This window comes from Rhamphochromis longiceps, linkage group LG20 (genome assembly GCF_057381845.1).
Source record: "Rhamphochromis longiceps isolate RC_006_pf linkage group LG20, R_longiceps_female_GT1.1, whole genome shotgun sequence".
NCBI lineage: Eukaryota > Metazoa > Chordata > Actinopteri > Cichliformes > Cichlidae > Rhamphochromis > Rhamphochromis longiceps.
The window spans coordinates 4,513,898-4,529,780 of NC_140576.1; the positions used below are offsets into that span (position 1 = coordinate 4,513,898).

At 42.8% G+C, this 15,883-nt stretch overlaps 1 protein-coding gene and 1 pseudogene across 2 annotated transcripts; one reads left to right on the forward strand and one right to left on the reverse strand.

The window, feature by feature from the left end:
* The first annotated feature begins 583 nt into the window (after nt 1-583).
* On the forward strand, nt 584-9,347 carry LOC146644733 (solute carrier family 2, facilitated glucose transporter member 5-like; annotated as a pseudogene). Its single transcript, XR_014909051.1, has 12 exons — nt 584-751; nt 855-953; nt 1,039-1,199; nt 1,279-1,403; nt 1,494-1,646; nt 1,749-1,883; nt 1,964-2,151; nt 2,277-2,387; nt 2,490-2,591; nt 7,123-7,198; nt 7,420-7,547; nt 8,733-9,347. The product of XR_014909051.1 is annotated as a solute carrier family 2, facilitated glucose transporter member 5-like (transcript).
* Nucleotides 9,199-14,545, reverse strand: ca6 (carbonic anhydrase VI). Its single transcript, XM_085393803.1, has 10 exons — nt 14,385-14,545; nt 13,631-13,810; nt 12,538-12,686; nt 12,045-12,140; nt 11,079-11,145; nt 10,784-10,941; nt 10,481-10,607; nt 10,262-10,345; nt 10,131-10,163; nt 9,199-10,046 (listed from the first exon to the last, which is right to left on the reverse strand). Exons 1-10 carry the CDS (start codon nt 14,473-14,475, stop codon nt 9,412-9,414), a joined length of 1,620 nt encoding a protein of 539 aa, XP_085249929.1. The 5' UTR covers nt 14,476-14,545; the 3' UTR covers nt 9,199-9,411.
* Nucleotides 14,546-15,883: the final 1,338 nt, after the last annotated feature.

The following is a 15,883-nucleotide window of genomic DNA, read 5'->3' on the forward strand; positions in this document are numbered from 1 at the left end:
CCAGTGCCTAATTAATATAGACCATCTTCTAGTTTGGACAAATCAGCACAGTTTCCAATGGTTAATATGAATATAAATATTTACCTTAATTCCCTCATATAAATAATTCTATTTATAATAAAAATATTTTCCTGTAAAACCACAAATTTAAATTAGCACAACTGTGTAATGAAAATTTGCTGAGCTTTACAATTATATATGTATAAAATCAAACTTTGTGGTTTCATTATCTGCTTAAAAGTGGCTGCGTGGAAACAAAGGTTTGTTTCAGTAATACTCAGACTAAAACTCTTCTAAAACTATTAATAAGAATTATTTATTAATTTATATTTATGTTATATAATTATTTATATTTTAATAAATCCACCTGCACATGGATCAATAAAGCAATAAAGATGCATTATCCTTATCATTCTTTCCTTTAATGACAGCTGCATCAATTGATCTTGTTTAGTGAAGGGTACAGTGCAATGTAAGATTTAGATATCAACATTCATATCCGCTTTTAATCTTCCAGGTGTATTACATAAGAAAAATTAAAAAACTAATTAACCGGAGAGCACAGTTAGCAACATGAGTGCGATAACCATAAACCAATGCCACGCTCTCTAATCTGGTGTCCAAAGGGCAGGCAGGATCCAGTGGGCAGTAATAATAAAGTGTGCTGTTATTACTGCTGAAAGTGACAGCGAGCCCAAACACGGCCATGGCGGACACCGAGGAATGGGGAAAGCCTGTGGAGAGGAAAGGGGTGAGTTACAGTCCACGTGTGATCACAACCATGGTCACAATTTTCTTTTCTGACTTTTCAAATAGCGCTCTGATGTTGTCCCCCTCTCCCCAACAAAAAACAGAGGCTAACTGTAGTCCTGGTGCTGGCAACACTCATAGCTGCCTTTGGTTCGTCCTTCCAGTACGGCTATAATGTCTCTGTGGTCAACTCTCCATCGCAGGTAAGCTGATTAAAGAAAGAAAAGCTTGAATGGAACTCGCTGGGAAGATAATTCGTTCCTATCAGTGCTCTCCTGCTCTTTTCAGTTCATGCAGCAGTTTTATAATACAACCTACATGGAGCGTTACCACAGCCCGATGGAGGAGAACGTCCTGACTCTGCTGTGGTCTCTCTCCGTGTCCATGTTCCCTCTCGGAGGCTTCTTCGGCTCTCTGATGGTGGCCCCTCTGGTCAACAAACTTGGGAGGTGAGAATCTGCTTTATTCCACGTGTAGTTTAGCATGCTCTGCATGTTTCTTGCAACTAATGCTTCATCCCTGCTACAGGAAGGGCACCCTCCTCTTCAACAACATCTTCTCCATCGTCCCTGCTATAATGATGGGAGTCAGTGAGATCGCCAAGTCCTACGAGATCATCATTGTAGCCAGGTTTATAGTAGGCATCTGTGCAGGTCAGCTCCCGAATTTAACAACAGCCCAGGTTAAGGATCAGGCGTGATCAGGCGGTTTAGCTTCACCCATGCATGCTTTCCCATCTGCAGGTCTCTCTTCCAATGTGGTGCCCATGTATCTGGGTGAGATCGCTCCCAAAAACCTGAGGGGAGCTCTCTGCATTGTTCCAGAACTTTTCATCACTTTTGGCATCCTCTGCGCCCAAGTGCTGGGCATTAGAAACATACTGGGAAACAGCACAGGTAGTTAAGTTTGTACATGTTTGATCATTTATTCATCAGATGCTGAGACATGGTCTTAAGAATAAGTTTAAAAGCGTGTCTGTGTTCCTTGTGTGTGTCCAGGCTGAACCCTCCTGCTTGGCCTTACTGGTATTCCCGCCGCGATTCAGCTCCTGCTGCTCCTGCTGCTCCCCTTCTTCCCTGAGAGCCCCAGGTACATGCTCATCCAGAATGGAGACGAGAAGAAAGCAACGAAAGGTAAGAAAGTGCGATGTTGCACAACTACACATCGAAGATAAACTGAGCATTTATGGCACTGTATGCATTTCCACTCTTAGCACTGCAGCGCCTGCGTGGGTGGGACGACGTGGACAGCGAGCTGTTGGAGATGCGTCAGGAGGACCAGTCCGAGAAGGCCGAAGGTCACCTGAGTGTGTTCTCCCTGCTGTCCCAGCGCTCTCTTCGCTGGCAGCTGATCTCCATAGTCGTCATGATGATGGGCCAGCAGCTGTCGGGTGTCAATGCGGTGAGATGTGCCCATCCAGTTGTCCTCGTCCCTCTCAGTTTCAGGATGCATGACAACATCTATGTTCTTGCTTATTCACAGGCTGTCGTGTTATAACCATAATGCATTTCTCTCTTTTCTCTCAGATCTACTACTATGCCGACAGCATATACGGCTCTGCAGGAGTCAGGGAGAGTGACATCCAGTATGTCACAGTGGGAACGGGAGCAGTGAATGTCTTTATGAGTGTAACTGCTGTAGGTACCCAGCAAAGCTGAGGGGAGGAGCTGTTTGTCTGTCTGCTGTTTGATCATGTGAGATGGAGATAACCACTGTGAACGGGGGTTTTGTCATCCCAGGTGTTCATCGTGGAAGCCTCAGGTCGCCGCCTGCTCCTCCTCTGTGGTTTTGGGATCTGCTGCGGAGCCTGTGTGCTGCTCACTGTCGCACTCAACTTGCAGGTATGGTACAGACCTGTCAGCACTACTAATGCCTGCAACCTGTCACTCTGCTGCCCTCTAGTGGTTCAGTTATTAGTTCCCCAACCTGGAAAGAATCAGAGGAGATTTGTAAGACCTCTCAGGATCAGAGAGTAATGCCGCATGAGGTTGATTTAATTGCAGCTATAGACAGGCCTTTAAAGACTTCATCTTTATCTGTTTCATTTTAATTTTGTTCCCTCACCTGCACTTTGTCCCCATTGGGTTCCAGCTCTATTGAATAATTAATCAATGAAGAGCACATTATGAAGGTGTTACTCATGGTTTTAACTGCAATAAAAAAAAATAGAGGCACTGCTGCTGTTGAGACCATGATTATGGCTTTTCCCCCCACTCATCTTTCATCCATTTAAGTCAAAATGGATGGACTTTTATCAGAATGTGGTGGCGCAAAGGAGGATAACCAGTAAAGATGACTAAAGGGTGTTGACAAAGCCACCTGGGGAGGGAGTTACACCCCAGGAGAGATTTCTATAGCCAATGCAAATGCCATACTAGTTACAGAAGCTCGTTATTAGCAAGCAGAGGTGAGGCAGAACATTTTTACAATCAATATTTATTAGGAAAAACTAGTAAAAGCATAGACCTGTAAAATAAGAGAACTTCTTAAGGTAGCAGGGCTGACAATGCAAGACCGATAATTAAACACTTTATTAACAAACAATGATTAAAAAGACAAGGCTCACTGCTACGGTGCTACTCTAGTGAAATAGCATTTTGGTAAAATAACTGAACAAAATAGTGGAGACCGGCAACTTGAGGAGGCAACCTACAGAGAGGAGTGACCAAGGGTGCCATCAATTACTCACACGTGTAGTTTCACTGCAAACCTCACTGTCACTCTCACTGCAATCTAAAGGGTCCAATCTACCTATTTCCCAGTGTGTACACTCTCATGTATCAGGGGGATTCCACCTCACGTGCCTAGCCCCACAACAAGCGGCCGTACCGCCATTAAGGCAAAAAAACCCAAAAAAACATAAAAGATCAAACAAGTCAGTAAAAGAGATGTAAACAAAACAAGAACAAATACACCCTAAGATACAATTCTTTATAAAAGCATGATCAAAATACAAACAATTCAGAGTAAAAAAGACCATAAAACCAGGAGCCAGTCAAGGCCAGTCCATAAAACAACAACAAGCCTACAACAGTGTGGCACGATCCACTTTTTAAAGGGCAATACTAAAATGAGCAGCTTTCCTGAAGAAATAAAACCGCTCTGCAGTGCTTAGCCGCCTAACGCTCTTGGCCACCTTGGACAGGGAAAGAATGCCAAATGGCTCTCTGTTAGTGAAGCCCAGCTCTTTCTTATAACGTCCTCTAATTATTGGCTGGGAAGGGTGTGGATGTTAGCGCTGCATTCGTGGACATCACGTAAGAAACCAACCTACCCAAAATCTACTTCACTACAAAAGCATCACAAAAACATCACCTCAGTGTTGGTCTTGGGTCCCAGTTTGAACCTGCATTGTTGAAAAGGCCTCTACAAACAGGTTTTTGTATTTTTCCTCTTACACATTTGTAAATGACATATAAATGAAATAAAAACTTTCAGCTTTTACTTAAGTGGTTTAACAAAAACTTATCCAATATCTGTTCAAGGCTATGTTTTAGTATTTTAGTATTTATTTATTTATTGTCATTGTCAAGAACAATGAAATTGCGTTTGGGGCTTCCATACAACCCAAAAAAAAAGAAGAAAATAATAAATACCCCTTAAAACCCAAGTGTACATATTTAACCCAGTGTGACTCCAATGCAATAAGACAATCCTTAGCAATAATGTTCGTAGAAATTCAGACAAAGACCTGAGAAACATGACAAAATACAACAATGCAACCCATTCAATATTATTGTACTGTGAGATATGATATCAGATATGATAGTTATCTATTTAAGAAAGAGGGGGGGGGGGGGGGGGGGGGGGGGCAGGAGGGGGAAGAGAATAAAGATATGATGCACCAATGCAGACCAGTTCATTGCTATTAAGAAGTTGGATATGGTTATTGTCCGTGAGAGGGGGGCAGAGAGTTCAGGAGCCTCACAGCCTGTGGATACAGGCTGTTGGCCAGTCTGGATGTTCTGGCCTGTATAGACCTGTACCTTCTCCCTGAGGGCAGCAGATGGAAAAGGTGGCGCGCAGGGTGATGTTGGTCCCGCAGGATACTGTGCACCCTCCTCAGACAGCGAGTGGGGAAGATATTACTGATCTCTGGCAGACTTGTTCCAATAATTCTGCCAGCTTCTTTCACCACCCGCTGGAGTGCTTGCTGATCGGCCTTGGTGCAGCTGGGGAACCACATCGTTCTTCATCTACTGTAACTGCAAAGTTGAGATCAGGCCATCAAAGGATTTCTTCTTCTTCTTTGTGAAACTATTGGGTCCCTTTTGTGGTATGCTTTGGGTTTTTATCCATTTTTACTGTGAAGTGTTGTCTGATCACTTCGGATCTGAGCACAGATCAAGTGTACAGTATAGCCCTGTACACTTTATAGTTTGTCCTGTTTAAATTAAAAAATTAAGCACATATGTTATCAGTTTAATTTGAACAAGAGTAAAGACTGCACCTGATCATGAAACTGCTATTCATTTGTCCAATTTTGCTGAATGTGTTTTCTGAAAATGAGCGATTAAAAACAGCTTTGTCTCCATAGTGTAGTGGTTTAGAGATCAAATCATCCCAGTTCAGTGCCGTGAGGAGACCCAAATCCCTTTGGGACTGTGACAGGAAGGGCTTCTGGTGATTTAAAAAAACAAAAAAGAAAGCTGAACCAAACATCTGGCACATGATAAATGGCAGGAAACTGGATGCAGGTGGATTGGAGGTCAGACAACAATAATTCGTTTTTTTTTCTTTTTCTTTTGTCCCTACCTAGCAGTTGGCAAAGGAGGTCTATGAAGCCAATACAAGGCTGTGGGTGCCGTAGGGGTTCCAGCTTGGTCAACGATGTATTTCAAGGCCTTGCGATCTATGGCCTTGACCTTTGCTTGCTCGATGGATAGATATTGTTGTTTAAGATCATCTTCGATTTGCAGTCGATGAACACAATCCCTGTCCTCTGTCTACATTGAACTCTTTAGTTGATCAGTTGGCGAAGAATGAAAATCTGATTGCAGCAATCCCTCCCAGGTCGAAAACAGGCTTGCTCTTCTTTGCTTTACTGCTCACAATGTTTTTGCAGGCGCAACCGGATGATTTTCATTGTGATCTTACCAGTGGTGGAACAGAGGCTAATTTCACGGTAGTTCTTGCACTCACGGCTGTGGCCTTTACCTTCTCCTCTGTTCTCCAGATCAGTCGAATTAGTCCATGCAGTTGAGAAATGAGGATATCCCCTCCTGTTTTGATTGCCTCTGCAGCGACGTGGTCTAGCCTGGGTGTTTTCCCATTCATATGCTTGACTTCTTCGATTGTTGGTTCGGTGTCCGACAATGGGAAATGGTGGGGGTCGATTTCGGGAGGCACTGTAGTTGGGCCTGGGTCATGGTTGTAGAGGCCATGTTCTTTCCAACAATGAAGGCGTTTGGAGCGCACAAAGGTACCATCTGCTTTCTTGGTGTTGTCGTTGGTGGAATTCAACTTGTCACTTAGACCTCGCAACATGTAGTAGAGTGTGCAGTTTTCATGCCTTGACAATGCTTCTTCAGGTCTCCAACCACTTTCCCAGAATGCGTCCCTCTTCATCATCCTGCGCACTTGTAGATTGAGTAAGCAGCAACTAATAAATATAATAATAAATATAGTAACTAAAAATAATATAGTAAATAATTAAATAATTTGACTTTGATTACTGAATCAAAGTCAACCAGTTTTGTTCTTTTGTGTTCTGCTACCAGGTTGAGAGTTTCATTGGATATCCATAATTAGCTGTGGCGCTGAGTCGAGTAGTGATCAGAGCCAAAGACAACCATGATAGCCATTTAAAGATGTAATCTTTGTATGTTTGATTTAATTTCACCTGCACTTTATCCCCATGTTTTGGCCATTTCTGAAAAGCCACAGTGAGAACTCCTGCAGGACAGCTAAGGAACAGCAGAATAGGACATGATGACAGATTGGCAAAATAATTAAACAAGACGCAACCAGTAAAAAGCCAAAATAACAAACGGTGTCACTGTGCTACAGATTACCAGCCTGTAATCATGTTGTACGTCTAGGATTCCCATCATGGTCTGAGACAGTAAAGTGATATTTTGGCCCCTTTGTTTGCAGGAGCCATGACACCTGACACTAAACACTGACTATTAGAGAGAACCGTCAACGCAGTGCTGCCCTCCTTCAAACCTGCAACCTCACCTGGAGCCAATGTTTTCAGACAGGCGTCATTTTCAGCAGCAGTAAAGGCACAATTTAGAGACACAATGGAGAGTAGGCACATTAATCATCTGCCTTTGATCCTCAAGGCCTCCATGTGGAGCCGTTAATGTTGCTCCTGCTTACAAACATCAGAAGGAATAGTTACTGAGAGCTGCTTGTCTGTGTTTGCAGGAGACTGTGACACGGATGCCCTATGTCAGCATCGCCTCTGTCATCGTCTACGTCATCGGACATGCCATAGGACCGAGTGAGTCTGTCTGAGTAGACCTGTTGGTATTTACACACATACTGATTACAGCAGGGCGCTCCATTAGCTGAAGTGTTGTTTAGATGTAACCAGGCATATAATCAAAGTTTGTACATCAGCACTCAGTTTGTTTGAGACATGAGCATCCTCTCTGACTGTGAAGACTGATGATGTCTGTCTCGAGTGTTTTGGTTGTGGTTAATTGCATTTTTGTTCTGCAGGTCCCATTCCTTATGTGGTGGCCACTGAGATGTTCCGGCAAACAGCCAGGCCTGCGGCGTTCATGGTGGCCGGCTCCGTCCACTGGCTCTCCAACTTCGTCGTTGGTTTAATCTTTCCCTTCCTCGAGGTTAGTCACTCAATTTTTACAGGTTCAGACTTCAGTGGAATTAGTTCCAGATGTTTTATCAAGCATAACCAGCAAGGCAGTTTATGTCCTCGATATATTGTGATCCTTTGTGTCACTTATAATTGGATTACTTTGATATTTTCTTTTCAGTTTGCATAGATTTGCAAGCAAGCTGGCGAGCTGGCAGGTAGGAGGAAAAGAGAAAGAACACAGAGGAGATCTATGGATGTAGTGAAGGAGGACATGCAGAAAGTTGTGTGACACAGGAGGATGCTGGGGATAGGATGAGATGGAGGCCGAGGTTTGATTCAGGTATCAAACTGAGAACAAAACAAAAAAACCAGTTGGTTCCTCCTGTTTATTATTGATTGCTGTCATGCTAGAGAATGCAGTTTGGACCTATCACTCACCTACCTGATGCACACTTCACCTTAGGTGACATTTAGAACATTTATTGTGCATGCTCAAAAAAGGAGTGATTTTTCTTGGGTGGATGGTTTAGTGTTGCTGGCTGCTGAACTAGTCAGGAACGGTTTCTGTGTGCAAAACTAGCTTGTTGTTTGACTCACAGTAAACAGGGCAGACTGGAGCCAGGGGTGATCAAATCAGCTGATTAAAACAGGCAGGCAGGTGGGAAGCTGGTGGATCTAAGCACAAAAGAACAGTGTTGGTTTCGGTCGTCGAGTGAAGTGGGAAAAACTAGAAAGGGAGTGGCTCACCTACTCCTCGTACACAAACACAGACAGAGAAAACAAAATAAGAGGAGGACAAGAAGAGGCACAACATAGGGAATGAGGAGGAGGAAGATACATGAGGAATGCAAACATGCAGAGAGTGCCAGAAACATTTTTTACTGCATTTACAACGCCTGAAACATAATGTCGGAGCTTGAATACTATAACACCAGAAAACATATTGTAAAATCTTAAATGAGGAGACATTATGTGTAGGAGTTTTCACTGAATGACGTGATCTTAGATATAAACATAAGCTTCATCTCATGTTTACTTCCTCTTACATGTTTAAACCTGAAAGTGTAATCAAGGGAAGAAGATGCTTGAGAAACATCTATAAAGAGCAGTGTTTCACTTTGACCTCACCTTGTTTGCTCTGTTTGTCTTCCTGACATATTTACATTTCATGTCGAGGACCCAGAAATCACATTTCCTCTCCTTCTCTCCCCAGCGAGGCCTGGGCCCCTACAGCTTCATCATTTTTGCCGTCATCTGTCTGGTCACCCTGATCTACATCTGGCTGGTGGTGCCAGAAACAAAGAAGAAGACCTTCCTGGAGGTCTTCCAGATGTTTGCAAAGAGGAACAAAGTGGAGTTAAATCTGGGTGACGGCGATCTGCCGCCAAAAGGCCTCAAAGAGAGCCCACAGGATGCACAGAAGGCCACGCCCTTCTGAAGAAAGAAGGAGAACATTGATAGAAGAGGAAGTATTCGCTGCGGGTGTGGAGCGAGGGAGTGTGTGTGTGGTAGAAGACTTGACAGTGTTTTAATTTTAGATGCCTCTGTGTGCCTTTTCTTTGTATTTGCGCCTGCAGATGTTGGTAGATTTTCATGCAGGCTAAGGTTTGCTGTGAGTCGGTGAGTGCACTAGATGCAGCGTTAAGGACGTGTGAAGGAGTCAGTGAGCAGACAGCAGGTCTCTTGTAAGCTTTTATTGATGACATATGAATGCAGTACATGGCTCAAGCTGTGACGTCTTTTTAATATTGGCCTGTAGGCGCCTTGAAAAGCATTTTGTCCTTTGTAAAACATACCATGAACCCTTCACCAACAATTCAATCAAATCCCCAACATCAACAGATGATATTCTGCCTTGTTGCAGCATGTTGAAGCTCATACAAACAGAAGCATCAGGAACATCTGTACTGACTGTCCAGCTGCACCCCTCCGTACATGCTCAGTTTGGTGTTTCCCCAGCTGAAGACATTTCCCACCACCATGCTGTTATTCATGCATTGCATTTGGTCTCGGATATCTGCTGTGGTCAGCACATAGTCCCACACGTTGACATCAGTCATCTTCCCCACAAAGCCATCAGCATTGAAGATTCCCAGTAAGCCATCCTGGTCTTTGCCCAGAAGGAACACACCGCCAGATCTGATTGTATAATCCCTTCTGAGGTACCGCTGCTCCCCCACCATGCCGTTAATCCAGAGCTCCGCACCGCCGGTGTGCGACGACCAGGTAATGCAGTAGTTCACCCAGTCCTTGGGCTTGAAGTTGTGCGGCAAGTTGACAAACTCGTTGCCAATCCAGAGGCCGACTTCTCTCGCATCCCTGCCCTCTTCGAGGGAGATCATCAGCTCGTTGTCATTGCCGTTGCTGGAGTAGGAGATGACGGTGTGGACTCCTTCGACCTGAGGCAGGACGTGCATGCAGACGGTGAAGGCGTCCAGGTCCATGGGGTGGCTGAGGCTGGCCAAAGCATAACTGCCAGAATCTTTCTCCCGAAAGTTGAGCACCAAAGGAAACAAAGAGACAGTTTCTGAGGACAGAAAACAAGAATCAGGCTGGAGAAGCGCCATCTTACTTTAACTGCAGATCAATATCAAATTTTAAAACCACCCACCATGTCTGGTAGGCCTTGAGCTGTGAAATCCACCTAAAGGGAAGAAATGAGAAAGTAGCAAACACTGCAGAGTAAATACAGCCATCTCTTACATATAGCTATGTTTGGCAGTTTTTAAGATGAGCAAGCACCTGAATGAATGTTCTTTCCAATGGATGTTATCAGACCCTCGATCTTGTGGAGCCTGGATTCCATTTCATCTTGCCGACAAAATGCTGAAAAAACAAACAGTCAAAGGAAGCACTGAGAAATAGACTCAAGCTTGCACATCTCCTTCCACCCAACACCAGTTCTAAGGATAAAAATAATAACATCATTGTGCAATCGTGTGGTAACGATAAGCTACACACTTCCTTTCCCGAGGCGCGGCAAGAAAGAAGACTCCACAATACGCCCATTGAGAGGCTGAGCAATGCGGTAATCATTCCAGAGGGTCTTGTTGTCCATGTCCATCAGTGTGCTCTCCAGTTTCCTGATCTGAACGCCGCAGAAGAGCAGATAAGTTTGTGGCACAGCAGCAAAATAGATTTAAAAGAAACCAATTCCCTTCAACAGTTTTCCACTTAGGACTTAGGCTTATGACTTTATTTTAAAAAAACATCAGTTCTTGAAAAAAATAGTTTTGGAGCAGAGGGCTCTCTGGGCGGCCTTACCTGGTTGTGTGAAAGAGTAATGGGCGTATCAAACACAGTCCAGAGGATGCTCTCGTAGCAGGGCGGAGTGGTGAGGGAGCCCTGGTATCTGAAGAAGTGGTTCAGGTTCTCGGGGAGCATTGAGCGGACATCAAGGTTGGATATGTTCATGGACTGACCTGTGAGGGTTACACAAACACCACGTTAAACTAAACCAGTGAGTTATGGCTCAGCTAGAGGTCACATTTGGATTCTGACCCCAAGTAGAGCAATGTGGGTTTTTTCTTTTGTTTGTTTGTTTTATTGAGTAACTCACCAGCATACTTGATTTTCTTCAAGTTTGCAATAAAATCACTATAGTAGGTGTTCTCAAAATGGCCATCCTGGAAAGAAAATAAAACAAAGCTGTGTTAAAGTTTATGATTAAATTTTCATTGAAAAGAAATAATTCTGACTTGACCCCACAAATGCAGGCTTTAGAGGATTATTACAGTTTTTTAGAACCTTTGTGTTGCTTTAACATTCATCATAAAATTGTATTTAACATGCTTAAAAGGCATTAATACAACCAAAAATACAGATTTATTAACTTGTTTTATAAAGAGCTAGAAACCAAAAAAAAGTTGATTTCTTTAAAAAAAAAAAAAATACAACAACCGACATTTGATGAGTCACTTGTGACTGTTGCACACATCTGGCAGTTTTGGTCATGTTTTTATAGATAAGTTATAATTTTTAGTCATTCTGACTGTTTCATGTTCCTTCTTTGATAGATGTCAGATATTAACTTATGAGTAAAGTGCTGTAGAAGTGAAAATAAAGTCCCAGTTGCATTTAAACTCTCACTTGGATGCATCTAAATTATTTGACTCCAAACTGCTGCTACCACAGTGGATGCCAGCTGTGGTGTTGCTGTGGCGATGACCTCTCAAAGGAAAGGAAAGGAAGCGTCTCATAGCTGAAGGTTACAGGCTGTCTGAGATCCAGAGCAGCCCGGTGGAAACAAGCGCTCATTCACTGTGCTGCCGTGTAGCTGAAGACTCAATAAAGCCTATAACCCGGCAGGATGAGCAGAACAAAGTATCGCAGACTTCAAAGACTGTCAGACTGTTTGCCAAATTTATGTTTTTTCACTGCAAAGTATGTTATTTTTCACTTTCTAAACTTCTCACAGTGTCAGTTGTGGTCTTCTGTCTAACAGAACACTTGTACTCTGTGCAGTTGTGTACGAGCCTAGTGGTTAGAGAGAGAAGAGAGGAAGGGGTATTTGTGGCTCACGTACTTCATAGAAAAAGGCGAGGACAGCAAGCCCGTCTGGCTTATCTCTGGCCTCAGTAAAGCTCTTGTACTTGTCAGAGTTGTAATGGACCACATGCAGCTGGAAGAGAAGGTTAAGAGTCAGGAGAGGTTAAGTGCCAAATATGCTAAGTGACCTGCGATTTGGATGGAAACATCAGGAGATAGAAATGCATTTACTAACTTTAAATTCAGTTTTAATCTAAGAACAAATCGATTGTTCAGCTGTTTGATGAAATGAAAGAAAGTCTTAAAACTGTTCAACATGAAGCTGCTTGTGCGCAGCTCAGAAATGGTTTCACAAACGAGTGCTGATTACTAGATGCAGGTCATTCTGGTTTCCATTCTGATGAAACCCAACATCACTTTAAACTTCTGCACCTACATTTATAATATATCTCAATTGTTGGTTGAGCATGAGGAGGACATTAAAACCTGGCTTTACTGCAGTGGCCAGCCTTTGTGTTTTGTAAGCCTACCTCTGCCATGTAGCGGATCCCGTCTATGGTGTGCTCTGCTCCGCTGGCCTCCAGGTCCCAGCCACCCCAGTGCAGGTGCATCTGGACGGCTGTGTACTTTCCCGGGAGTCCCTCAGTGATCTTCATACTGGGAGGTAGGTCGATTTGAACTGATGGTGACACCAATATATCATCACAAATCATGAATACTTTACATAGCTGCCGCTGTATGTCTGATTTCCGGTGTTGTGCCAAAAAGTGATTGTCTGCCAAAAACTGATTTCCAGTGTTTCTGTGTATTTTTTATGTGTAATATCTTTACGTATGTTCGTAAATAGACTTCGGTGAACAGGGGATACAAAGGGGTTACATAAAGAATTAAAAAATTATCTGTTTTTTAAGTATCTTTACAACTTGTACTTACATTATAACCAATCCGGTCCTTTATCCCCACTTAAAATATTTTTACAGAACTATTGTAATATTTGCTGCCATTTCTGCTGTCCTGTTGGGCAACTTACTCTTACAAAATACATTTTTAATGTTAATGAGATTTTTTTTACTGCATAAATAAAGGTTATATAAAAGTCGCTGCCAAAAACTGATTGCGGCTTGTATCTTGCTACACGAATGTTGTTTGTGGCTCAAGATGACTTTATGTCATCCATAAGGGATGCATTTGACATATGTTTAACATATTATAGCCCAACAAGTTACTTATAGCACTTTAAATATGAGCAATCGCTTTTTGGCAAATACCGGAAATCAGTTTTTGGCAGACAATCACTTTTTGGCACAACACCGGAAAGCCTTAGCCTACATTTATTTCAGCAGCAGGCTGGTCAGTGTTATCAGTGCTGTTGATGCGATGTGATGCAGTGATGACTTTTCCAAAAACTATTGCAGTCTCGGAAAATATAGATAAAAGAGAGGATTTCTAAAAATGCAAATTCTACCTCAACATCAACGTAAATATTGGCTTTATAGTTCCGGAACTATTGCAGAAAAAACTGTGGTTTGGTGGTCTCTGTGCAAGTTAATAGTGAACTTAGTAAACTTGGTAATTTTTGGTTTTTTGTAGGCTACTATTATTATTTTTGCCGACTTTTCTTACCGGAGTGCCCGTTGTTGGACATGAGAAAAGTCCCTTTCTGCGCGTCATATCCGCTGAATTCCAATTGTAACAAGTCAGGGTTGTGCCTAACGTTGCGCCGCTGGATGTCAATCGGGGACTGCTTCTTACCGCCGCACGCAGGGTACTGGGTTGCCCAGTGCATTTGATCCAAAGCGCCCTCTGTATGGAAAAACAGACAGCTGATTATCCGCTTAAATGCCAAAAGGTCCCTAGAGTGAGATACATGCACGAACAGACTGACACTGTTTGAACTGTCGATTTACATTAGCCTTCTTTGAAATGGATTAACCACCTAGCTCACATGTTACTGGTTCCCTGGCACGCCGGGGGCTTGTTCAAGAGAATAATGTTGCGTCTTCAAATAACATTCATCCCCAGAATCTTAGCAGCAGCTGCGCTGTACACCAAATGGTCCCTTCATGGTTTTTACAAGAGTGAACCAGCTGTTAACCGAAAAGTATTTGTCCAATAAGTCACCCGGGACACCAAGCAGTCAAAGGAATTTGATCTTTGTGAATAAACAGTAATAACCCAATTTTCATTTCAATCACTTTATTTTTTTACAATGCTATTTGTTAATTCATTGTGTTGCACAATAAACGGCTTTACGCACGCTTTACGCACCACTCCTCAACTCCAGTGAAAGCACAGTTCTAGGGGATTTTTTTTAAAAAAATAGTGCCGTAAATTATATTAAAACTAATTACAGACACGCTGAAAGAAAAATGCCCACCTTTGTATGTCCAGTGGATTCCATGATGAGGGATGGCATCGCCGACCACATAGGCGAAAAGCGCGGAGAAAAACACGCAGAAAAGCTCCATCGTTGCGTCTCCTGGCTGTGTCGCGCAGACAGTGACTCCTCACAGAGGTTTACTCTCAAGATTGAAACAGCAAGTGAAAGGGGGGCGGGGGGTGAAACTACTGCTGAAAACGCCCAGAGCGCTTCCCAGCAGTCCCACAGTGTCAAGAGAGCAGCTTTTGGCTGTCAGCTGAACTCCCTTTTTAATTTAAGTTTGAGCTCATATTTGATTTCTAAAATCCACTGTCCTCTAGGTCATGTCATTATCAGTGGTTTATGGTTTTTGGCAATGATTAAATGATTAAATCAGTCAATCAATCAGGAGCACCTCTCTATCAAGAAACAAGATCCATTTAGGAGTATTTTCTCTGCGCATTCATTTAACTTGGAAAAATCTCCAAATACAGAGAACGGTCTAAGGCATGGCGACGTCTTTTTAGTCGCATCACACTTACTCGTTTTTGTCACAGCGAGTTCTGATTACTCATATTTCTTGTTATTGCCTCAAGAAAAAAAAATGCTGACGTAGGGTTTTAACAGAACTGTATTAGTGGGAAACGAATGCCACAAACACAATCATACAAGTCCAACTGAAGAAGAAAAAACAGCAACACCATATGGTGGAACTGTGGGAGCCAGTGGCAGGTAGGTGTTAAAAACAAAAAACAAAATACAACTTGTATCACCTGCTAGTGCATGCTGGTCGCAACTTGCCCAACGCCTCAGCTTTAAACGCCTGAGCAGTCAAAGTGTGTGAAAGGGGTGTGTGAGTGTGTCAGAGTTCGCCTCGGAGGAGCAAATGTCCTTACCAGGATAAAATACTAATAATAAAACGCTTAGTTTGTCTTTAGGGGGGGTGCAGAAATGGCCAGTGAGAAATTTTAAAAGGTTAGTTCTGCGTTTCTTTCCTTATATTTTTTCTTCCTCGCCCCAATGCAGCACAAACACACCCTCGGTTTTCAGGTGTTTACAAGTGGTCAGCCCTGCTCACGTTGCACAATGTAGATTTTTTTAAGTAAATATTTAAGTGTTTCTTTTTATTTCATTGAGTATTAAAATGTACAGCACGTTATTGCTAATAAAGTCTTTTGCATCTGTCATTATGACTTGCAACCTCATGACAGCGATGATAGCAGCAACTAATGATCTGAAAAAAGGCGCTGGCCTAAACTCAAAAAGTGTAAAGGACTGTCTCCTTTCATCCTGCTCAGTGTTGCCAAATGATGCTGAAAAACAGGAGTCCATAAACTCATCACTTTTAGGCTGAACTATTGCAGTTCCCCTTTTATCAGGTTGTCAGTAGCTTCCTGAAAAGCTTCTTTCTGATTGAAAATGCTGCAGTAAAAGTTCTAGCAAGAGAGGCAATATTTCTCCCATATTAGCTCCTCTAATATTCACAATCTATAATTATTCACCTTGCATAAAACAGT